The 25820-nt window shown below is 47.8% G+C and overlaps 1 protein-coding gene across 2 annotated transcripts in view; it reads right to left on the bottom strand.

Moving 5' to 3' along the window:
• SH3TC2 (SH3 domain and tetratricopeptide repeats 2) overlaps window positions 1–25820 on the bottom strand; it is a 49946-nt gene that overhangs the window by 6891 nt on the left and 17235 nt on the right. For both annotated transcript variants that reach the window (XM_043598359.1, XM_043598366.1), the window contains exons 6-13: window positions 24978–25179; window positions 24126–24199; window positions 21665–21860; window positions 13857–13990; window positions 11227–11268; window positions 9399–11102; window positions 9112–9292; window positions 1471–1621 (exon numbers count right to left, since the gene is read on the bottom strand). In XM_043598359.1, the coding sequence (XP_043454294.1) occupies window positions 1471–1621; window positions 9112–9292; window positions 9399–11102; window positions 11227–11268; window positions 13857–13990; window positions 21665–21860; window positions 24126–24199; window positions 24978–25179 (2684 nt within the window). The remainder of the gene's footprint in view (window positions 1–1470; window positions 1622–9111; window positions 9293–9398; window positions 11103–11226; window positions 11269–13856; window positions 13991–21664; window positions 21861–24125; window positions 24200–24977; window positions 25180–25820) is intronic.

Genomic DNA, 25820 nt, shown 5'->3' with positions numbered 1-25820 from the left:
ATACCCTTCCCCTGGCTCCCACGACCTCTCTATCTGTAGCCAGCGATTCCACATTGCATGTAAACAAAACGTAGTGAGGAAGCTGAAGAATGTACCACAGCGTCTGCAGCCCAGCTGTGGGACCTCAGAGGGCCTGAGGTTGAGAACAACTCTGCAGAAAATCAGGTCTGGGGTTGCATGGGCCTGCAACCAGGGCTGGCCAATGGGTCCCTGGGGAAGACCCGGCAGTAATTGTTGTTGCCTTGCTGCACGGAGAAACAGGTGGGGAGGTGGAATCCGGGAATCAGGGGGCTCTGCCGGCCGAGCAAATGCACACCCCAGACAGCCGCCCCTGGGCCTCGTGTCCTGGAGAGTGAAAGGCAAGGCCGAATTGTCTGCTCTCTGAAAACGCTTCCAGCTCTAAAGTCCCACGGCAGGAGAGCATGGAGGCTGAGAGTGAAGGCTTTGTGTCACACGGCCCGTGGGCAGTTTTCACAGCTTACCAGCCGTATCACCTTGGGCAAGTTACTCAGCCTCATTGAGCCACATCCGTGAAATGGGAACTGGAGTAGACACTCCTGCTGTATTCGGAATGAGGGTTAAACTACAGCAGGTATGTGATGTGTTTGCACAGTGAGCATGCGCTCACTGTTAACATAACCATCATTAAGTCTCGGCGGAAGTGACTTTGTGTGAGTTTAAGTAATAAGGGGAATAAAAAGGGAGAAAAATAAGAAACGGGAAGGAAGAAAAGCTAAATGACATGTTTCCAATGAAACAAATGATGTATACCATCATAATGTCGGCACTGTGCAGATAATAGCAATGATGATGACAATAATAATAATAAAATGCCATTTATTAAGAATTCACTAAGTCCCAAGCATTTAGTAAATGCTTGCTTTGTATATGCATTTCCTACGCAAGTGACACACATAATCCTTACCCTTAGAGATGGGGTTTACCCATGAAGAAACCGAGGCCCTGTGATGTGGCCGGTGCCGCCAGGCCAAGGTCACGTGGTCCATACTTGATGGCTCTGTGACCGGATTCCAGGCTGTCTGTCTGCAAAGCCCCGGCCTTTCATCACTACACTGTCCCATATCTCAGGCATTAAAGGGATGCAAACAAAAAGACTGGAAGAGGACAATAACGTTAACACCCTGCACTCATCAACCTTGCCTCATATTGCCGCAAAACCCCGGAAGTCAAGGTTTGTGTTGAGATTAGCAGAGATCGATCGTGACACGACAGATGAGCGGCTCTCCTGCCACATTCTTTGAGAGCCCACGCGTCCCTATGGGACTCAGGCACTGGCCACCTGTCACCAGACCACTCTGGGCTCCATCTTGTGTCCAGGGGACATCCCAGCGTCACCCCTCCCTCCCAGGGCTCAGCATGGACATCACCTCTCTCCAGCTGGTCGCTTTGGAGGGTACGCTGTCTCCCCAGATGACCCAAGGGGGCAGGTGGGCTCTGCAGGAGACTTACCTGCAGGTACAGCTCCACCAGATCATCTTCTTGCATGAGGTAGTGGAGTCGTCCAGCTCCGAGCCAGGCCTCAGCAGCCTTGTCTTTCGCCCCCAGGTCGATGAAGATACGCAGGCTCTCCTTGATGCAGGTGAGAGATCTCCTGAGAGACCTGGGTTGGGGGAGCGGGCAGACATGGAACCATTAGGTGTGAGTCAAGGGCCCCCTCAAAGGGGCCTCGGAGTCACTCAGCACAGGAAGAAACTGAGGCTCTGGGAGGGAGCCACCCTCCAGATTGTCCAGGACCAGATTGTCCCTGGTCACACGGAGAGATCAGAGGCCTGGCTCAGCTTCAAACATCTGTGTGAACTTGAGAAAGTATAGAAGCTTTCTGTGCCTTAGTTTTCCCATCTGTAAAATGGGGGTGTCATTGTACCTGCCTCCGAGGGTTATTGGGAGGATTCAGTGAGATGGTGAAGCTGGAATGCTCGGATGGAGAAACAGTGTAACAATGATAAATATTCACAGGTTAGTTATCAGAGTCACTATCATGGCCCATGGCCCACATCCATCTTTTGGATGTTACACTGTAACATTTTTTGCCATAAGCACCTAACACACAGTGGATACCAAAGGCATATTTATTAAATAAAAGCACGAATGAATGAGCACAGTGGTAACTTTACATCATCAAAAAGATTTAGATGTTTTGTTTGAGAAGAAAAATCGAACAAGGGCCACAAGTCTTAAAAGGTTGGTGTTTATCGGAGGACTCGAATTATCTGGAAAATTGTCTTACATCCGAAACTCTTCCCCCATGGCAGGGACTAAAGAAGAAATGACGCACAGGCTATGTAGTGTGGCACAGATTCGGAATTCTAGAACAAGAAGGAACATGGGGCATCATCTAGATAGTATTTCTCCATTCCAGCAGCAATTATCACCCAGAAGCTTTTTAAACACACATACACAGGCAAAGTGACCCCAAGGTGTTGACATGCCATGCTAGGCCTGGGACACTGTGGGAGGATTTAGTCAAGGCTCGATAGTGACTTCACTGTGTAACCTGGGTTGAAACTTGGAGATCCAGCCCAGTCCCTTATGTTATAGAGGCAACAGGCCAAGAGTGGGAAGTAATTTGCACGAGATTGCACAACACATTGGGGGAAACTCCAAGGCCAAAACTCCCTTCTCCTGAGTCCTGGCCCAGAACTCATTTCACAGCACCCACATTCCCCTGAGACTCGTGGCCCTCCTGCAGCAGCATTATCTGGGAGTTTATTAAGAATACAGACTCCTAGGGGTGCCTGGGTGGCTCAGTCGGTTAAGCGTCCGACTTCAGCTCAGGTCGTGATCTCGCGCTCCGTGAGTTCGAGCCCCGCGTCGGGCTCTGTGCTGACAGCTCAGAGCCTGGACCCTGTTTCAGATTCTGTGTCTCCCTCTCTCTGACCCTCCTCCATTCATGCTCTATCTCTCTCTGTCTCAAAAATAAATAAATAAACATTAAAAAAAATTTTTTTAAAGAATATAGACTCCTAGAGCTACCTCAGACTCACTAAGTCCAAATCATGGCAGGTGCAAGCTCCAAATCTGGATTCCTAATGCACCCAGGTGCACCCTAACACACCCTAATAACCCAGGGGTTATGTCCACGCACATCAAAATCTGAGAACAACTACTCCAAACCATAAAGATCCTTCTAGAAACATGGATCATCATCAACCAAGTGTATGCACAGTTAGGAGGTCCTCATCAAACGTGGTTACCATCTCATCATTGTGCACAGTGATGAAAACAAGCATTGCCTTTGACTAATGAGGCCCTGATTCGTGTTGGCAACGAGGCAGCTACTGGCCTTCTGGAGAAAGTGCCAGGCATTTGGCCCTTGCAACTCCTGAGAAGAAAGAACTCGGGTTTCCCCCCACTGCCCAGCTCTTGATAGGGCATTCAGGATGGGCACAGGCCACCCTCTCTCAAGTATTAGAATGTCAGACTGTGACATTCTCCTGGCTGTGAGCTGAGAAGCTGCACATAGTGCTGAGCTGGTCACCAGCCTGCCTGGCTGAGCTAGGATAAACGGGGGCCCCATCTTCTCTCACCCGCTCCGTACCCCCCACCCCAGACCTCAAGCAGAGTTTCCAAGACTCAAGCCCCGCTCTCCCCACTCCCACTGGAACAGTTGACGAAGACAGGACTCCTACATCTCATCCTCCTATTCCCTCCTCTGTTTTTGTTTATTACTGTTTGCTGTCCTGGGAGACCCTTAAGCTATGGTTGTTTTCTCCAGACCCCCAGGGAGCAAGACGTGGGTTATTACAAAGAAGCCGATCGCAGAAGAGGAATGGAACTTTGCTTCTCAGACCTTTTCTCTCTGAGCTCACTATGACTGTGGATGAGCCGTCAGGATTTCTCTCCAAGAAACACCCCGCAGGGGAAGGCAGGACTTACAGAAACCTAACGGCTCACACAGCACCATCAAGGCTCCTCGTGCATACAGGGTTTCCCAGAGACCACTGCCTGCCTCCAAGACGTACATCTGATCCATGACGCCCAGTGAAAACAAGTGCCCGAAGGTCTGAAAGTGGAAGGTGGTTTCCAGCCTCCTTGGTCCTATCCTGTCACCCATCACTGCCCAGTTGTTTGCCTATGCCAGTGGCTGTGCTCCATCGCTCACCTGATGAGCCACTGGCTTGGCCTGAAATGGACCAGCATTCCAGTTCCATCAGCCGCCACCTGCAGCCCCTAGGTGTGGCTTAGCTCCCAAATCAAAAGAAGTAAGGAGCCTGGCTGGTGGGACAGCATCCGATCAGCCTTGATCCCGAGCATCATGCTCTTCCGGGCCACCTATTGCCAAGGCTTTGCCTGGGTATCTCTCCTCCTCTCTAATCTTGAGTCCTCTGTTTCCCATTTTTCCTGCCCCTGAAGTTCATTCTCTACAGCTGAGTCCTTGTTCCTTCCTTCCCACCTGGACATCAACCATGAACCTGTGGCCAAGTGACTCTCATGCACCTGCATTCCCAGACTTCCTCTTTCCATCCCCTGCTGGGGCTTTCCAGATCCCTGCCCTGCCTGAGTGAGTGTCTGACCTCTGGCCCAGCCTCCACTCATTGGTCCTGCCCTGTTTCCACAATAAGACCGGCCACTCACCGAGGGTTGACCCATGCCAGGTGTTGGGATATGAATTTTAATGCCCATTCTGTCATTTAAACCTCAGAAACATTAAGCCATGAGGGATCTTAGCCCATTGTGCAAATAAAGAAACTCAGAGGGTTTTTTTTTTTTAATTTGTCCAAGTTGGCACTGTTCATTTCTAAAGCTTTAGGTTGAGCCCTCTGCTGTTTGGTCTTGTAATACGTGACAGTAATCATTCCCTGACATTTATTGAGCACCTGACATGCCTTATCTCACTTAATCATCAAAACAGCCCTACGCAGCTAGTCCCGGTATTATATCCACTTTACGAATAGGGAAAAATAAGGCTCAGAAAGGGTAAGTGACAGGGACCAGGTAATAGACGTTGTTTAAACCAGACTCTGGGGCGCCTGGGTGGCTTGGTCGGTTGGGTTGCTGACTTCGGCTCAGGTCATGATCTCGCGGTCCGTGAGTTCGAGCCCCACGTCGGGCTCTGTGCTGACGGCTCAGAGCCTGGAGCCTGCTTCGGATTCTGTGTCTCCCTCTCTCTCTGACCCTCTCCCGTTCATGCTCTGTCTCTCTCTGTCTCAAAAATAAATAAACGTTAAACCAGAGTCTAACCCTGACAATCTGACTCCAGAACCCCACACACACCCTCAAGCAGCGCTCAGTCTCGGGCTCAGAAATCAGCACATGGGAGGGCTTCTGCTTTTTTTTTTTAACTCCTTTAACAACCTAGAAGTTTGGGAAGAGCGTAAGCTACTTCCAGCCTCGAACAAGGTTTCCTCACCTGCCAAAGTAGGGGTGGTGATGTACGTCCCAGCCTCGTGATCACATGACACGTCAGTGAGAGCAGTGCTTCCTTCTTTCAGGGTTACAGAAATGTTAGTGGTTGGTTGTAGTAGTTACACCGAAAACCAAATGGCGAAGCGTTTCTTTGTTCATTCCACAGGAGTAAGAAGCATAAGAATAAGAATAAGGAATACTGACTTCCGGCGACTATTCTAGCCACATGCAAAGAATTACTTCGTGAAGACTTGTTGCATACAGGCATGTCTTCTTTCTAAAAATAACATGCACATCCTTGGTGGCCCTTACCACAATTTATAGGATACCTTTGGCAAATATGTATGTAAATATTGTCAATATCTTGAACTATAAGCATTGTGAGCTCAGGGACTCTAGCTCTCTGTCAGGTTTTTGGGCTATAATAAACGCCCAGTGAACATTTGTCAGCTGGGTTCAATAGAGCCTCAAAATTCCCATGGATCCCACCTGGTTCAGTACAAGGCACAATCTATACATTGTCACCTGAAGACAGAAAACAAGATGCCCAAGGGCCCTGCCCACTGAGAGACTGGAAACACTAGGTCTTGTAGCTGTCACCCTGGAGGCAGAGATAGCAAGACCCTGACAGTCCTGGACAAAGGGACAGCAAAGTATTCCAAGGCAAACACCCAAAGGCTGGGCCGCAGCTTTCTCCGTCTGTATGCCCTCACCTACCATCCTCCACCCTAGAGAAAACCTTTCAAATAGGAGGAATTGACATGAGTAGAAAGGGAGCATGAGGCAGTGAAACCACCATAAATGGAGGAATCCGGGATCTGAGCTACTACTGGTGAAACCAAGTGGGTCAGCAGCCAGGACTCTCTGGAGCAGGCAGGGGTCAGACCAGATGAACAGTGAGGCCCTGCTCATCCATACAACTCCTGGAGCCTTCACGCTATAGCCATCCACACTAACAGTTTATCTGGGGGGGAAATTGCTGACCGAACAGGCAGAATACATACAGAGCGGTTACGAATATGGACTCTAGACCGGGATGCAGCCTTCTCCTGCTTTTGTAAACCAAATCTCAGTGAACCCAGCCGCACTCCCTCCCACACGTAGTCTACGGCTGTTTTCACAAGGCAATGTAACCTCAGCGTCGTCGTGACCGGGACCACATGGTCACCACGCCTAAAACATTTCCTGTCTGACCTTTAACAAAAAGTTTGCCAACCCCTGTGCTAGACTCAGCCTGGGTATCAACCCCGACTGCGCAGCTTCAAATTACTTGGCTTCCTTCGTTCTCAGTTCCCACAGGTCTTTGTGGACATTTGTGCAGTTATCCTGAGATTACACGTATCTTGGTAAACGCTGCATGCTCGCCGTGAAGGCCTTTAGCTACTATTCCGGCCACCATTTTCATTATGGCTGCCCGCTGTGCCAGTCCAGAGGCCCTCCCCACCTCAGCCCACCTCCGCATCCCCTCCTAGGGGACAGGCCGAAGGCCTCTCTCTCCCTTACTACCCATATCCACTTGAACACCAAACTTCATCAAACCTACACAGTGTCTTCCAGATGGGTCCCCCCTTCCCACTGCTACAGCAATCCCCACGACCCCAGATCTTATTCTCTTCCCCTCCTCCGCTTTCCGAAATCTTACCAATCCCTTAAGACCTTCTTCACACGCTACCGCCTTCCTGAAGTCTTCCCCAACCCTCCTCTTCTTTCCCTCCAAACCCTCCCCTGCAGATGCCTGCCATCCTCACCCAGGAACCCTTCCTGCCTTTGAGCGTCGTGAGTACGGAAATCCCACAGGGAGAGTTTCGTGGAAGAACTCTGTCCATACATCAAGACCCACTTAATGAGAGCCTCCCAGAAACAAGTGCCAGAAAAGCATTTGCTCCAACAGACACATTTGTTTATTTTTTTTAATCAGACAATGAGAACCTCCTGTGGCTTTCCCCTTTTTCCCTCAGTTACCAGGAAGCTTAGAGCTAAATTACAGTAACCACCTCAAGGTGTATGCAAATACCTGTTTCTCTGTGTCTGTTAAGTGCCTTGCAGGAGTAGGTAATTTATACCTGCTAAATAAATATCGCATTGTAGCATGTTCTCCTTGACGAACTGAGCTTTCTGCAAAGGGATGATGACCTTATGTTTGCAGGGGTTTCCTCTGACACCTAAGGCACTTCCTAAATTTCTTCGTATCACGCACATTAGTGGTAAAGCAGAAGAAAGGGAGTTGTACAGATCAGAATCTCAGAGATTAGAATTCTAGAATATGAAGCTTAAAAGATCCCCATCTGGATCAACTTCCAGAATGATAGAATGAGGACCGCCAAAAATTCACTCCTCATTAAAAGGACATTCATGGGGCGTCCTGGAATGGAAGCGGTGTCGCTCTGGGCCACACCTCCTGTCCCCTCACACGTTGCAAGGATCCAAACCTCCCGTCCTAGAACTGAAGGCAAAGATGGCGGGAGGTTTAGAGGACACCCGATTCTTGCAAGAGAGGAAAAGGGTGAGAGAGAGGGAGACAGAGGGAGGGGAACAGAGAGAGATTATTATCTGACTATTAGTGATCTGGCTGCCCTGATGCCCCAGGTTGCCATGTTGCCCAGAGAAGCAACGTTTGTCATTCAATTAGCTTCTCCCCAACCACCTCTCTCTCTGCTCAACACTGGCAATTATCCCTGCCGTATTTTAGATGTCATTCATAATTATGAGTACAACGCCACACTGCTAATCTGTTGCAAAATGAAGTCAGATCTCTTGCAAACCATGCAGAATGTAATGGAATCAATTGCAGGCCTGCTGGAAAGCAGAACAGCCGGCCACACTGCTGGTGAATGAGGAGTAGGCCAATTGGACCCAGTGTGGACGTGAGAGAAGAGAAAGCCAGCAGAAGATAGCAGGATGCTTCACGTGAGAATGATTCAAAGGTCAAGGGGTTAAAAGAAGCTTTGGGGTAAAACAGTTAAGGTTTGGTGTATTTTTGCAAAGAGGAGGCTTTTTAAGAGAGGGCTGAAAAGTCAATCGCAAAACAAAGGATATTCCATCGTGCTGTTATGCAATCTTGTGCACACAATTGAGCTAAAAGTCAACAGTTCTTTTGCTGTTTATTCTATGACTTATTGCATGGTTGCGATTCTAACCTAAGTCTCTTAACTAAAAGGTGAAAATAAACTTAGGCCCATCACTTCCAGATGCATTTTAAAGGTAAGGTTGCAAATCAAATGTTTTTACTGTCAAATTCTACCCACCCGCCCCCCACCAGTGGATTGACTTACTTTGTGTCCTTTCTCTATTACCCACTGTCCACAGGTAACCAAGACCTCCTGAGGGGTCCAGTCCTGTATCATTGCCACCTCTCTAAATTAGGCCCCCTTGGGGCACCCAGGTGGCTCCGACGGTCAAGCCTCAGACTTCGGCTCAGGTCATAATCTCGCGGTTTGTGAGTTTGAGCCTCGCCTCGGGCTCTATGCTGACAGCTCGGAGCCTGGAGCCTGCTTCGGATTCTGTCTCCCTCTCTCTCTGCCCTTCCCCTGTTCTCTGTGTCTTAAAATAAATAAGTAAACTTTTTTTTTTTAATACTATAAGGTCTATGCCACCGTTCTCATCTTTGATGAGGAGGCTGAGGTACAGAAAAATTAGAGAACTTGTTCGAATATGCATGTGAACTTCACGTCCTGAGGAAAAGAGTGCTGCTTCTCCTCAAGGAAGGTAAGCTGTTTCCAGGACTGTCCCCGAGCCCAGACTCACCTGGCCGTGTTCAGGTTCCGATAGAGCTGCCCGAGGGACTCCAACAGCCTCCCCTCCATCTCTCGGTCCCTGAGTTGCTGAGCTAGGGCCAGCCAGTGCTCATGGTAGGTGATGCACGCCTCGGGGTTTGGGGAAACAGAGCTGTAGAAATGGCAGAGGGATTTGGTGACCTGAAGCTGACCTGAACATAAAGCAGGGACATGAATGAGATCACTTGAGATAGGACGAGGGCAAAACATGATCGAACACTTTTCTCTGAAGCGTGCAACAGCATGGGACATACTCACTCTTTAGGTGCCGATGCCTTAAGCCCAACAGCAATGCCATTTCGTAGCAAAGGCGGCCACTGGCCAGCTGACGTCCAGACACCAGGACTTGGGCCAACCAGAGAAGCACCTGTACTAATTCCATGTCTGTCTCCACGCTGGTCTGGAGTTCAGAATAAAGTCGGACGGCCCGCAGGAGATAGTCCTTGGCTGGTTGCCGAGCCCAGGACTTGAGAGTCAGGTGGCCAAGATTGGCCAAAGTCACCGCCTGGTTACGCACGTTCCCCATTTCCTGAGCTCTGTTCAAAGCCCGGAGATAGTTCTTGGCTGCCCTGTTCACCCGGCCTTCACCCTGAAGTGCAAGGCCCAGGAGGTTATGGACCACCCCCTTTTGGGTGATGCTCTCCATCTCCTTCTGAGAGTATAGCAGCGGTTCAAGAATGTCCAACGCCTTCTTTGCCTGGCTGGCTACGAGATAAGCCCACGCCAGGCACAGGGAAGACTCGAAGGCCTCCTGCTCACCCAGCAGCTGCCCTAGCACCAAGGCCTGGCTCAGGTAGTGGATGGCGCCATCAGGAGACCTGTGTTGGAGGTACACTTTGGACAGGATGAGACACAGGGCCCTCTGGGTGCTCCGACTGGCCTGCTCTTCACAGGCAACCAGCGCTTGCCTGAGCGCTGGGCAGGCCAGGGCAGAAACCTCACCCCAGCTTAAAGAGGGAACTCCAAGGAGCTTGGCGGTGTTCTGGAGAACCAGGTAGACCTGCCAAATTGGAAGGGTACTTCCAATTTGGGCACTCTGGGTACCACGTTGTTGGACAGAGGCCACCGCGAGGTGTGGAAGGTATTTCTTATCATACAGAAAACTCAAGATGGTGGCCACGGCATCCAGGTCAGGAGGGTGTCCAGAGAGGAGTTGCAGACGCTCGGCAAAGGGCAGGACCTCCTCATGCCGGCCTAGGTCCAGGAGCAATCGGATGGCCAGGAAGCAGGCCCTGGCCTCCAGGACACAGCTGCCAGCCACAATCCCCTGGCGTAGCACATAGGCCACCACATCAAGCTCATTCTTGGTGCTGGACTCACGGTCAGGCAGGCAGGCCAACAGGGCACCTGCCTTTTCCAGCAGGGCTGAGCCTTTATGCCTCAGCCTCTGCCTCAGGTAGATGGCAGCCAGATTGATGTACAGAGCAGCCACCAAGGATAGGTCCTCAAATGCCCCATCGAGGATGTACATAGCCTCCTCAAAGTACACCCTGGCCTGAGACAGTTTGACCCTCCTGACGCTCAGCCGGCCCAGGAGGAAGCAGAGCCGGGCATGGGCCCAGGTCATGTGGTTCCTCTTGGCCCACTTCCTTGAGGCCTCCAGGTAGGCCACAAGTTCGTCCTCCTCAGAGAAGCTGTAAAAGGAAGACGTGAGGAAAGAGAAGGAGGAGTCGTAGAGGCTCCTAAAGTGGTCAGCGTAGCCCTTGTGATCCAGAAACGCCAGCATGGGGGCGAAATTCTCAGCCTCCTCCTCTTCCTGACCAGTGTTTAGGTCCACGAGCAGTTCTGGGTCATCGAGGTCATCGGGCTCTGGCAAGTGATAGCTGTCTGAGGCTGCTGAGAGGAGCTCCTCCTCCTCCAGGCTGGAGTCCTCGGAACTGCTGGACTGTCTGGAGCCCACGGCCTGATGCTCCTCCCAGGCTCTACCAGTCCTGGCCTCCTTGAAGCCTTCAGGCTGGGATGCTGTAAGAGACAGGCAGAGTTGGGCAACCCTAAGCACCTGCCACTGTGGTGGCCAGCTCCTGGCAAGAGGGCAGGAGGCTGTTCTGAAGGACCGGAGGTCAGGTTCGGCATGATCTCTACTCACCACTTAGATCGTTTGGAAGATTCTGGATGGATTCAAACCCACCTGGATAGAGAGGAAAGACAGACCTGATGTTAGGTCAGAATAGGCCACCATGCCTAGGCCTGCAGGTATATACCCCAGACCCGTGGTCCCCTCAGAACCCTTTGTGTTTAAATTTCTCTAAGAAACTGCAAAGAATCTTCTCCTTTATCATCAGCTTAAGAGCTGTAGGGACCTGGAGAGCATCTTGTTTAAGCCACTCACTTCACGGTTGGGCACTGAGGTAGAAATAAGACCCAGAGCCAGAAAAGAAAAGTGGAGAAGCTAGAAACACGAGCTCTCTTCTAGGAGGTGTGGGAATGGGGAGGATGACAAAATCTAAAGGCCCAAATCTCCCAGGCAGATGACAAGAGAGCCATGATCAAAACTCCCAAGCATGGCGCACTTTATGGCATGTGGCATCATGCCACGTGGACACCCTTCCTTCTTCCTTCCTCCGTTCGTTCATCATTCATCTTCTCAACAGTCATTGATCCAGTATGTACAATGGGACATGGGACTAGGTGACCAAGGGTGACTAATGAAGCAACTAGAGTGAAGAGGCCACTGAGCGTCCTGGTTTTGGTCCTCACGTAACCTCATGGGATGAGGTAGAAGGAACAGTCTTGAGCACAGCATTTAGATATTTTGAGTCTGAGGTACTCGCAGGGGCTCTAGGCTGAGAATGAAGTAGATATGTAGCCAAAGAAAAAAGTTGAGACTTGCAAATACAGATTGAGGACCCACAGCCCATCCCAAGGAATGGGCCCAGGTCCTAGGAGAAGTGTTTGGACAAGAAAGCAAAGCAGCTGGGGGAGGGGAGTTTGTGAATGAGCCAGAGAAACACCAGCATCTCCCGGCAGGTGGGAGGCAGTGAAGGAGACTGGAAAGGCACAGTCCGAGAGAAAAGAGACACAGAGACCAAGGTGCCTGTGGGACCATCGCCTGACGTCACAAAAGTGGAAGACGGCTGGTCGAGAACCAAGAAGACACCTTGAGTTTGACAGCAAAGAACTTAACTCTCTTAGCAAAAGCAGTCATGGTACAACTGTGGAAGCGAAGACCAGGTTCGTCTCCGTGGGACAGGGGCTTCTGGAAATAAGATTCTAACTCTTCCTGGCAGAGAAACAACAGCTGCCTGTGCCCTCACTCTGCACTCTCCAATGAACTTTGAGGACGGCAGGCCCCTCACCAAGTCAAGCCTCTGCCTACCACTCTCTGTGAGAGTCGTTGTACATACTTGAGATCTGTAAGCTCTGAAGGGTAGAAGGCCCCATGGCCAAATGTGGGAGAGATAGGGAACCGGGCTCTGGAGAGCTACCGTTGTGCCCTGGCCCTCCCTGACGTTGAGAGCACATGAGAGTCTCACTGCAGCCATATCTCTCCAGGCCAGGGCCACCAAGAACACGAATGGTGCGTGAGTTGCAAAAAGATGCTCCCTCTGGGAGGAAGAAGTACCCAGAGGCACTCCTTCCTGGGGCACAGGACTTGAGGAAGCTGGAATTTACCAACAGGATGCCCCTCTGCTGGTTGCCTTGGTGACAGTGGAAACCTTTATAACCACTAGGCTCTGCCCTGCATCCAACAGAGAGGCACTCTCGCTCTTTAGATAGGAGGCAATCGGCTACCCGGGACCTGCTCCTAGATCTCTCCCAATCATTGGATCAACGGTTGGCGGATCCCTTAGATCCAAGTCTGTGGCCTGCCCCTGCTGAAGGCAGACCCGAAGTAGTCCTGGATTGTCAGACCTCAGCAACCCCTGCCAGACAACGTCCACAGCTTCAGCTTCCTGGTCCAGCCTGGTAAGGGATGTGACCTGTCTGTGGCAAGAAAGTTCTGCCAGGGCTGATGCAGACGCCTGGGCTAGGTGCTCCTCACAAGTGCTCCTTGTGCATGGTGAAAGATTCTAATGCCCACCTCTGCTCCAGGGAGCGGGCCTGTGTGTTCCCTCGGCAGATTCTCTGTCCTGGGCCCATGAACTGTGCCCCATCTGATCTGGCCACACAGGGGTGGACACAACATCACCATCACTGAAGAGAGGGGAGAACCACTCACACCACTCAAACCACTGTCACAGGGTGAACGTCCTTCCTGACACAGAGCAGCGGGCCTTTCCAAAATAAGGAAAAGGAGTGACAGTCGTTCGCTCAATCAGTCATGCAGAAACTGATGAAAACTGCCAGCACTGAGGTCCCTCCCCCACCCAAAGCCAACACACCCCAACAGACGAATGTCATTCTGTGTTGGGGCCAGTGTGGTAGAGGAGGGAGGGTCCTGACTAGAAAATGGGCAAAGGCGGTTCTTGGCCTGGCTCAGGCACAAATTCACTCAATTGAATTGGAACTCAATTTCCAATCTATAAAATGAGAGGAGAAATCACCTCTTAGAACCTGTAACCTTCTACAGTCCTGCCTTTATCATTGGGGACCTAGACCCCCTTCAGCCCTAGGGGAAGAGACCTCAGTCTCAAGTCAGGCAGTTTTCTTCTCCAAGATTAGAACGGAAGGCTCAATCTGGTTGACCTCGCAACTGGTTGAGTCCTCAACCAGATTGCTCAACCAGTTGCTCAGCTGAGCTGAGCTTTCAAAGGGGTCTGAGGAGCAAATACTCACTAAGCCGGTAGACAGACGCTATGTCAGTATGAGCAAGGGTGTGGAGGAAGCTGGCACACTCAGCTTTCCTGTCACTTCCCAGGACCCACAGAGAGCATCTTTCCTCATCGCTGAAAAAGGCGGAGCTCTTGTTCCTGCATTGAGACAAAAGGCATGGATGTTGATCGGTGCCAGGCCCCAGACGCAACCATTCTCTCTCCAGCCCAGGATATAGCGAAGGCCACAGAGAAACCGCCAACTCGCCTGCCGTCGCTGAAATCAGACTCCTCAGCTCATTGTTGCCTAAGGTATTTGCCTCTCCTGCCAAGGAAGAAAAGCTATCAGCACCCCACTCGCGAAGAGATGAGCTATGCTGCTGCTGAACAGGTCGAAGCGGAGACGAAAACACCCCTCCTGTTGAAACTCCATCTCTCAAGAAAAACAAAGGCCCTTCTCTCGACCCCTCCCCTTTCTTGGAGACCACCCGGTGCCCATTTTTAATGGAAAAAGGAATTGGTTGCCCCCAAAGGGAAGGGTTGAAAAGGGACCGTTAAGAGATATTTCTTTGTCAGGGACGGGTGGCACAATCTAGAGGAGCGAAGAAGAAAGTTTGACTATGGTCAGAAGGGACTTTTCACAACTGCTGCCATCTCATTTCACGACACAGAACAAAAGCACTATGTGGCATTCAGAGAGTGGATGGGAAGTGGGGAGAAGGAAGGTCAAGGGCGGCAAGAAGTGACTGCAGATAATAGAGATCCCTATCCTTGCTGTGCTGTATAAACTTGTTGTTAAAACCAATTTGCTTACTAGAAATTCGCCATCGAATCAAAGAACATGGAAACTAGAAGTGCTTTGGAAAGAATTCAATCCAGAATCTACCTGAACAATTTTTAAGATCTCTTTCAGGTCTAAATCAGGCTGGGTTTTTTTAAACCTCAGAATCCATTTTTTAAACAAAAATAACTTGGAAGGCCCGAGAGTTAATAACGGCTACTAGTTGGGGGGCGGGGAGCTTATCGTGAATCAGACCGTCTGAGCTCATATAGTCTACACAATTGCCCTCTGAGGCAGGAGTTATTCTTATCACTTTTTGCAAAGGATGAAACTGACACACAGAAAAATAAAGTTGGTGGTTAGGAAGTGGTACAGCAGGATGTAAAAAGAGCTTCTCTAGTTCAGGCTGAATTGAGGGAGGGGCAGGGATGAGAGTGCTGTGGTCTGCCACCTACATTTGTCCCCAGAACTCAGGTCAACCCGGCGATGAGAAGGCCAGGAGCTAACGTGAACGGCTCAAGGTGGCACCACCAGTTCGTGGCAGAACGGGCACGAAAGCTCTGTCCCGACACCGGGCCCAGGACTCTTTCCATGACACTTACTGACTCTGCACCTCTCTGGCCTGACTTCCAGATTCTCCCAGACCATGAGAGCAGCCATCCTCAAAAGAGCACCTAGCTGAAATCTACAACTAAACTTATCTGAAATTAAAAAAAAAAAATTATAAGATTTCAAATCTCTGTAGAACCCTCACATTTCACACAGCATTTCCTGAACTCGCTATTTCATTTAGCGACATGCTCAGAATGACACAGCTAGAAAGTGGTCAAGCTGAGACAGAAACTGTGGTCTTCTGCCTGTGTGCCTGTTGCCTCATAGCTGATCTGCTAATGGCCTGAGTCCCAGCTATTTAGAAAGAGTCCAAGATGCCTCACAAATTACATTAGGGTTTCCCTGGCATGGAAATTGGGTCAGAATGGTAGGACTTCTAGAAATAGGGCAGGCTGAGCTGCTCCACAGGGGGCTACTCTCACCCACATACACAGACAAATCCTAGATAAAACGTGACACGGATGAATATTCTCATACATTCTTTAACCTGAAAGGAAGCAAAGGAAATGCCTGGGAGCCAGAAACAAAAGGAGAAACCAAAGTCAAGTTGAGAAGCCAGAGCAGATGGCCCCGAGACCCCAGGGGTTCTCAGCTGGGATACTTGCCCTCAGAGTTGGGGCTCACCTTATAATGCCACACAGGGACAGGAGATGTGACTTTGGGTCTATGTGAAGCCGGGAAGCTGAATTGAGCTCCCTACATAGCTTTGAGCTCCCTTTGAGCCTGATGTCTGGAAGAACTACAACTTCTGTAAAGAGGAGATGGGAAAACTTGCCTGCCAACAACACACTTTCCATCTGTGTGAGTCTCTGGAAAAAATCAAACACCTGGACTCACACCATTAGAAGGTGTGGGCTCTGAATTACACTCTACAATGGAGGTATCAGAGTCAGAGAACTTAACATTGAAAAACCAGCTCTGGACCTTGAGTTTCCTCGAGTTCCTAAGTTTTCAAGGAAAACGGGTGCCAAAACTGCTCTGCTGGGATGTTTTCTTCAGTCCAGCTTCACGCAGAGACCATGTTTTAAAATGTTGGGAATTCGTTCACGTAACCAAAAATACAAACGCGAGGAAAGGAGCCACGGACAATGAGTGCCAGCAGGTGCACAAATAGGTAAATGAACACTACAAAAGCTAGAAATAGCGACAACCTGAAGAGTAATTTATAATAGGCATGGTTAACATGATGAAATAAAAGACTGAATAGAAGCTACAGAGAAAATATGAACCTGGTCAGTAGAAACAAGTATATGTGAAAAATAGCCAAATACAAATTCTAGACATGAAAATAAAGGCATGGACACTTAGGACGACATGGGTTGAGTTAAACGGCAGGTTTAGTCTCAGCAGAGGAGAGAGTTAGTGAAACTGAAGACGGTTCTGAGGAAATCACCCAGAATGCACCTAGAAGAACAAAAAGATGAAAAATGGAAAAGAACCGATTAAGCGAGATTGAGGATAGAATGGCAAGTCCAACATACCTCTGATAGGAATATTCCGGAAGAGAGACTAAAAAGAATGAGAGAGAGGCAATATTCAAAGGGAGCATGACTGAGAATTTTCCAGAATTGAAGAAAGACATGAGTCTTCAAATTGAAGAAGTACACCACGTCCTAAGCAAAATAAATAAAAATGATAAAAATTTTAACATGACTTCCATTTCTTTGGGGTTATTGGTCTTTTCATGTTTCCTGTTTCTCCTAATCCTTCTTTCTGGGTTCAACGATCTATTACTTGACTGTTCGATTTACAGGATGAAAGTTAAACAGAAAATATAAGAGCATAAATTAACGAAATAAAAACAAATAAAGTAGAAGGAAACAATAAAGGTAAATGTGAAATTAGTGACATAGAAAACAAAGAAACAATAAAGACGGTCAGCATCAGAAAAATTGTTTCTGAGGATTCATAAAATGGACAAAACCCTGGCAAAACAGATTTGAAATTTTATGTTAATAGTCATTTTCCCCTCCACTTTGAAGGCTATTCCATACTCAGCTAAATTATCATTCACAGGTATATTTTAAGTATATTTAAGACAAACAAGGACTGAAGACTGAGAGTAGTTACAACTCACAGATCGCCAGTGAAATAACTACTAAAGGATACATGATGTGAACAAGGGAGTGGACACCTTGCGATAAATATATAACAGAAAAATCACATCTAGGTATATCGTAGTACAAACCATTAGTAAGAATAACCTTTAAAAAATGAGAAAAAAAGGTGCCTAGCTGCCAAGAAATGGCTGTGAGATTAACAGCAAACTTATCATCAGCAAAAATAGATGCCACAAGAAATGGAATTATAGGGACACCTGGGTGGCTCAGTCAGTTGAGTGTCTGACTTCGGCTCAGGTCATGATCTCACGGTTCGTGTTTGAGCCCCAAGTTGGGCTCTAGGCTGACAGCTCAGAGCCTGGAAACTGCTTCAGATTCTGTGTCTCCCTCTCTCTCTGCCTCTCCCCCACTCACACTCTGTCTCTCTCACAAAAATAAATAAATATTTTTTTAAAAATTCTTTAATAAAAAAAAGGCAGAGATAAACAATATGAAGTATAAAAAAGGGGATGTAAAGAAACAGAATTTTTCAAACTTCTAATACCATGAAATACTGGCTTTACTCTTATGTTCTTTTATCTGATACTGAGTGCATTAATTTTTCAGTTTTGCTTACTTTTTAATTTACACATTTCAATGTATACATTTCCTTTAAGTAACACTTTGGTGAAATGAACTATATCTACTATAATGTGAATATCCTAAATTTACCCTATCAACTGAAAAAAAGGCCAGTTACAGAAAAAAAAACCCATTTATATACATTTTTAAATACATAAAACTCTAGTATGTTGTTGTTGTTGTTGTTGTTGTTGTTGTTTTTGCAAGTGAACATCTATTCCTAAAATGTATCAGAATAAGGACTGGGAGGATACATATCAAATTCAAATAGAGTCTGCCCCTGGGGTAAGAAATCAGGACCAGAAGGCAAAAGTCAGAAGGAGTAAAAAAGGGTCTTCAGTTATATCTAAAGACATTTTTCCCTCAACACACACACACACACACACACACACACACACACCAAATACTCTTTAAAAACACAAAATCAAAAGAAAAGAATGGTCTGGCATTCTGTCACCATCAGAAGCTTTTAAATCTCTAAAGGCACTCTGGCCAAAACAAATACCATGTCTATTTAGACAGAATGCCTGCCCCCACGTTTTAAGAACCGGTTTTCCAGCTGCTGTTGCTGTGAAACTAGGTAGCTGATAGTGAAATATGTGCTGTTAAAAAAAGGAAACCCTCAACTTTGCCTCCTTGGAAAAACAGGATCCCTTTCCCATGTGTCAGAAGCACAGACCAAACCTGTCTCACAAAAGAGCTTCTGTGAAATTTCACTCGTAATTGTCCCAATTTGGTTAAATAAATACAGTTGGATGGATGCATGGATGGATGATGGATGGATGGGAGGGAGGGAGGATGGATGGATGGATGGATGGATGGTTGGATGGATGAGTGGATGAATGAATGAATGAATGGATGGATGGATTAATGAATGAATGAATGTACTCTTTAGGGAGTAATATACTAGCACAGGGAGGGAGACTATGGGAAGAGGAAGGACACCAGCAAATGCTAGACCTTCTTCAGAAACCTGATACCACATGAATACAGACTAAGAGTGACACCCAGTGGCCAGACCACCTGCATAACACACAGGATGATTCCCAGGACCTCCGCACCCTGACTGTTGCTTGTGACCAGGTGGTTTATGGACTTTGACTCTCATTGCTGTGATTTGGGGAGGTCTGTAATCTAGGGAGTGCTTTGGGGGGAGAGGGGGTGTGATAAGCCACCCCCCCCTCCCCCGCTCCCTCTTCCCTCTCTCCCTGTCTCCTGGCTCACTTTCCCCTTCCCTACCCAATATGTAGTCTCTAGTGATGGGGTCCCACAGGTGACGAGGTAGAGAGGCCATCAGAAGACACTAGAAACAAGGAGAATTTCTCATGCCACCACTTCAATACAGGGGGTTATGTTCTTCATGGTGAGAGTGGACCCAACGAAATCAGCTAAAATGTGGTAATCAAATTAATTTAGAGGTACAAGTTATTGCCATTTGGGGCAAGGTACGAGGTACAGAAGTCCCATAATGTATGACATCTGACACATTGCCCCCGACATCTTATTCAAACTGCTTCTCAAAGATTACCCATGGCAGTAACAGCACTAGTGAGAGTCAATGCGTATTGGTCATATACACACACACACTGTGCCAGGCACCATTCCAAGTGCTTTACATGTACAGTATTAGCTCATGTTAACTCCTGACAACCCTATGGGCAAGTACAAACATTGTATGCATTTTACAGTTGAGAAACCTGAGGCATAGAGACACCGATGGACATATCCAAGGTCCTGAAGCTGGGAAGCTAGCGGAGACACACAATGTGCTCACATGGCCATAAATGCCTCTCAGGCAGTCTGGCTCTGGAATTCTGATTACCAAGCTATGCTGCCTCCCGATGACCAGTGACCTCCCCATGGTCACGGACCTCTCAGTGACCAGTGACCTCTCAACGGTCAATCCCAAAGGCCTTTCAGCAGGCAGCCCTGCTTCATCGCTTTGCAGCCTGCAACAGTGTTCATGATCTCCCCACCTCCCTTCCTCCCTCCGCCTCATCTTGCCCCTTTGTTCCTTCGTCTCCTTTGCTACATTTCTTTCTTCCTCTGCGCTGTAAATTGTTCTTCCCCACCAAATCTCAGTGCTCTTTATTCTTTCTCCCTCTTACCAGGACCTCAGCTGCAGAACTGTGTTGCTGAAAAAAGAATGCTAGCTTTAACCTCAGGATTCTGGGGTCCCAGACGCGGAGCCTTGGGTTCAGCCCTTTCACTCCTAGGGTCCTCACTAGCCCCCGTGGTAAATGAGGGGGTGGCTTGAGCAGTGGTTCTCATTGTGGCTGCACATTAGCCCCACCTGGGCAACTTCCATAACCATGGCTTCCCAGGGCCCACCTGCACCAATGAGATAGAATCTCTGGGGGCAGAACACAAGCATCCATATTTATAAAGCTCTTGGAATCTCTAAATTCCTGTTGACTGGTCCACAGCAGTGACCTCTGCTCTCCGTTCCTTCCACCCCTTCCTAAGTGCCAGCCTCAGCATTCTCACTGGTCTCCTGCCTCGAGCTTCTCCCCTGCCCATGCACACCTCGCTCAAAACCATGGTTAGAGAAGTTCCAGGCACATCATTTGTCACCCTTTCTCAGAGACACTTGCTGGCTCCCCGTTCTCTGCCAGTTAAAGGACACAGGCATTCTCTGTCTGCCACCTCATGGCCACGTCATGCCCCGCCAAGTCTTTGCCACACCAGTGCTCTCCTGATGACCTGCTTCTCAATGAGCAGGAGCCATTCCTCAAGCATCTCCCTCACTTTTCCTACCTGTGTTCACGTTTCTCCATTTCCATCAGTTGAAATATCTTGCATCATACAAAGCTGGCTCAAATACTGCCTATTTCATGAGAGTTCTCCGAACACCCTTTTCCTCCTTATAAACTCCCATTCACTCCATAATCCTTTAGGGGCTCAGTGAGTCTCTTCCTTGATTAGACTCACTTGGATTCCCACATTTCCGTGTAGGGAAAACAACCTTCTGTCTCTTCTCCCTATAAAGGTCAGGGCTTAGAAAGAGATTTTGCCCTTCTTCCACTCTCTTCGGTGGCTCTTTCATACAAGGGAAGGGATTCCAGTCGGAGTGTTCAGGGCCTTCGATAATCCTTGAGCCACGTTTTCCCTGTGTCTCAATGTGGCAGCCAACTCTGTTCCTTCGGGTACTTTCTGGGCCCAGGCTTCCTACTGTTTCTTATCCTCATGCAGGAAGGCCAACCCAGGGAGACTGGTCAATATTCCTGCTGCTCATCAGTCACACGATCTGCTTCTCAGAACCAGCCCTCTAGACTCCAGGCAGAAACGAGTATAAGATGCACTCTACCATCATGGTCAACACTGTTGCCACACAATTAGCTTTCAGCAGGTAAACCTCCATGGGAGGATCTCTCCTTTCCCTGAGCTGTAATCTATAGGTCCCTTTGCAAGCCCTTCCCTAATGGGGCCCCTTGATTGGATGGGTAAGTGGCAGAATACAAGGACCAACACCACACCTGCAGGGATGACAGCAGGCCCTTCACCTTGGGGCCGTGCTTCTCTCCTTACAGGAAGGCTTTCATGACCATCTGCTGAACAGAACTGACCTGACTCATTCCTTGATCACTCATCCTCCCCTTCCCATCAGCCCTGGGGACAGCTTTGGTAGTCAGAATGTGCGCTTCCGGCTCTGTCTTGCCAGGGAACCCTGGAGCTCATCTCAATCCCATTCAGGATGGGGTGGGGCCACTGGGAAGGCGCCCGCTCCAGGATCCCAGAGGGCCTGTCTGCCATACTCACATTGGGGAGTAAGACTCAGGATCTATGTTCCTGGTGGGGACAAAGCCCACTTCTCCTGAGCGTGTCGACTTTCCAATGAACCACTGAAGCCCAGGTATGACAAAGCCGATGATCTCGATGCTTTCTCCCTGGTGAAAATTCAGCTCATCCTTTTCTTCCCTCTCATGTTCTTTCCAGGCCTTACATTTTCCTCTGCCTGTGGGGAGATAACATCCATGTCAACTAAATAAGGCAGAAACTGCTTCCAGCATACTATGAAATGAAGGGTCCCCAGAATTCAGGATTTCAAGGACCAGTAAAATCGTCTCCCTACCACACCCCCCCTCCACCAAAAAAAAAAAAAAGAAAAGAAAAAGAAATTGGGAGGAATGACACAGGGTAACTGGCTCTTAACTTTGCCAAACTAGGACATTCAAAGAAAGGAGCTACCATCCACTGTCACCTTCACTTTACAAAAGAAATGATGTATTAACAAATGCAGGAAAGATCATCTCAGAATACTGGATATACGCTAAAACTGAATAAAGTTCACTCATGGCAAGCTGAAAAGCTTCCTATATCGTCCTACTATGTCTGATTTGCCATTATCACATAAATACTTTGTGATACTTAGCACAAATTGACAGACCAGTGTGAAAAACATTGTGGGATCTCTCCATTTCCTTCCAACTCCTTTGGCCACTATGAGCCTCAGTTTCCCCAACTGTACAATGGGAATAATAAGAATGCTTGCCTCATAAATATTAGGAAAAGCCAAAGCGATTACATGCACAATGCCTGGTACCTAATCAACCCTCCATAAATGTTAGCCTCGTGCCACCGGTGAACAGAAAACCGCTCAGGACCCAGAGGGATTTGGAAGACTTCCCTTCTGATGATGGTCATTACTCAGCTTGATGAGTTTCCCAGCTAAGATCTAGTAATGACATATTTATAAGCTCCGTACCGTCCAGTTTACAAAGTACGTTTAAGCCCATTTTCTCAGATCCTCCCCAGAGTCCCAAGGGGATCAGAATCCCCTTTTTATAGGTTAAAAGGTGGAAGCACAGAGAAGGTATGTGATTTGTCCAAGGAACTCAGTCTCTCAGCTTCTGGTTAACACTTCTTTCCGCTAATCCTGCTTTGCTTGGAACGATGGTTTTTATGTGTCTTAGTTTCGGTATTTGCGTTAGCCGTTCTGCTGAAGCTACTGGCCTTTTTTTTTTTTTTTTTTTTGTCCCCTGACATTTTTGATCAAGTTATTATCGGCTGTGTGTTCAAGGTCAGAAATTCCCACCACTTCGTGGGTTGATGGGATCCGTAGTGTGTTAAACACCTGCAGCGCGCAAAAACCATACTAAGAGATTTTCAGATGTCCTTTGGTGGACTTCTCATGGTATTCGAAGTCAGTTTTATGGTAACATTTTACTCATTAGGAACTTGTGGCACAGTAAGCTTGTGAACTGACGGAGATCACACTGGTCTTAAGGTGTGGAGTCAGAATCTGAACCCAGAGCAGACGTCACAGCCCTGTATTCATAACTCCAGAGAATGCTTGTACTGCCTCAGATAGCTGAAAATCTTACTTATGGTCAACTGATTGATTAGATCTAATGTCTGGGTTCCATAATTCCCTGCATTTCTTTTTATAAAGTGCTATTTGGGAAAAAAAAATAAAGTGTCATTGGAGCTCAGAGCTTATAAAATTGCACTTGGGCTAAGTTGGTTGGGAGTGGGGAGGGGCTCTAAGGGTGAAGATGAAAGGAATCATATTTCAGACACTTAGAAAACATTACAGTTCGTTTCCAGTAGATACACATATACTTATAGCTACATGTGTGTATGTGTATTTATGTGTACTCACATCCATACACATGCGTACAGAGATTACCTAGAATATACGCATATATACATAATACATAATATTATATATATGTAAATATTTCTCTATTCAACAAATATTTACTGAGTATATCCATTGTGTGCATACATAATACATAATATTATATACATATATGTAAATATTTCTCTATTCAACAAATATCTACTGAGTATATCCATTGTGTGCCAGGCCTTCTGACTCTTCTTACATTCAAGACCCATTTCACCTAACTTTAAGGGAAATTGGAAAAACGTTTTGACCAGAGATTGAGAACAGGCAGCCTGCGGCCCACATGCGGCCCACACCAGGCTGCTTATTCACCCATATGTCTTCAAATCCCTATGGTCCCTACCACTCCCCTACCTCTCCCATTCAGGCCCTCTCTGCCCCTGGGAGCATTTGTATCAATAGCCCTGGGTTGAGACTTCTCATTTCACAGGCAAGGAAACCCAGGTTATAGACAGCAACCACTTTCTCCAAGTCCAGGGAGCAGCAGAGGCTAAACAGGAATTCCCATCAATGGACTCCAAACTTGCAGATAAAATTAGGAGGCAGGGCGATATGATCTCCCCGACAATACCGTCTTCAACTCAGCCATACCGATCTGATAGGAGCCTGTCCAATCCCTCTTCCTGGAAAAGCCACAGCTTCCTGGATAGTTCTTTAGGAACCATCTGCCAATGGAAACGCGGGGTTTGCAAACACAGATTTCAAAAAACTGACAACAGCGAGCAGAATAGTCCGTTAAAATAACAATGAGGGTGATAATGGGTAAGTATCATGGTTATTATTCCTATTATAATGATGACCGACATTTATTGGGCATTTAGGCACTGTGAAAAGGAGAGGAATTCAGCAGGCCCGGGATGATTTTTTTGGCTCTGCGATTAGTTGGCCAGTGAAATAACTAACAAGGGATCCCTTTCCATTATCACTGTCAAATTCTCTGCCAGAGCCAACCACAGGGTCCACAGCCTGGGATCATGCATATTGTCACTCGGTATGTGACAATCTCCCGGCAGGGATTTTCAAACTTTAGTATGGAACACATCCTCTTACGTTCAAAGGGAGCTTATATAAAATGCAAATTCCTGAATCTAATCCTAATAGAGTCTGAAGATGGCCAGGGGGGCACTGAATTTACAGTAAATCCCCAGATGATTCTGATACAAATGGTCCCCAGTCCCCACACTGAGAAACATTGCATTTGGAGACCAGGCAGTAGGTTTCCTCTTAGGTACAACGTCCATCTGAAATTTTGAGTTGTCTCCAGTTTCATCAAGTTGTGCAAATTTTGACCGTTAAAAAAAATGACAAAAGACAAAAAACCATCCAGGTTTTCTTCCCACCCGGGCACCATAGATGCCCATATGGGCAAGCATGTCTCCTCTGTTCCGTGCAGACCTCAGTTCTGCTCTGGGACCCACTCCCAAGATGTAGGTGGCTACTCACTGGTGGAAAGGGAGTGGCAGAGGTTCCAGGGCTGACACGGGCACCAGGCCCCGCTGACCAGTCACCAGGGACACGCCCTCCCACTCGGATCCGCCTTCAACTATTTTCACGGAGATTAACTCCTTCTTCCAAAGTGTCAGATACTCCCCTTCCTTCTCAGGCGGCTGAGCCACAGAGCACACGGCTCTGCAGAAGAAGTGGCCTGTAGATAGTGAGAAAAGCCCCTCCAAGGAGTAGAAGGAAGTGAAAAGGGATTATCACACAATGTAACATTTCTAACAGAAGCCAAAATACTTTTCTTCCTGGGAGTCAAGGACACAGCCAAGGGAGAGCCATCCCAGAGAGACTCTGGCATCCCAGAAGAACTGTACCAGGGGGGAAAAAAAAGCCACTGAGAGGGAAGGCACTTAAATTAGACACCATAAGCTCTGAGTAATTTGTGAGAATCAGGTTTAATTGGGACTTTGCCTTGAAAAAAAAAAATGAAACAAAAATTAATGAAAATACATTTAACAGAATTTCAGTTACAATTGCAAGCTTCTGCTTAACCTGAGGACCAGAAAAGAATAAGTTGATTTGGGCGAATATAATTTCTGCAACTAGATTTTACAGTAGCACAGTATGACATTCTTTCCTTCCATTGTGATTTGTGCAATGCAATCATAAACAGCATCATTTTGCAAAAGATTCTATGCAAATCTGGCTTTTTCACTGTGTCTGTGACGTCATCAGTTGTTAACTGATTGGCTGTAGCCCTGCTCAGATTCCTCCTTGTAACCAGATCAGCCGGTGCTCCAAGAAGTTCCCTGACACCATTTTCCTCAATTTCATAAAACCTTGCGG

The sequence above is a fragment of the Prionailurus bengalensis genome, chromosome A1, assembly GCF_016509475.1.
Source record: "Prionailurus bengalensis isolate Pbe53 chromosome A1, Fcat_Pben_1.1_paternal_pri, whole genome shotgun sequence".
Lineage (NCBI taxonomy): Eukaryota > Metazoa > Chordata > Mammalia > Carnivora > Felidae > Prionailurus > Prionailurus bengalensis.
The sequence above is the reverse complement of the archived record's forward strand: the minus strand, read 5'-3'. Positions and strand labels throughout refer to the sequence as shown.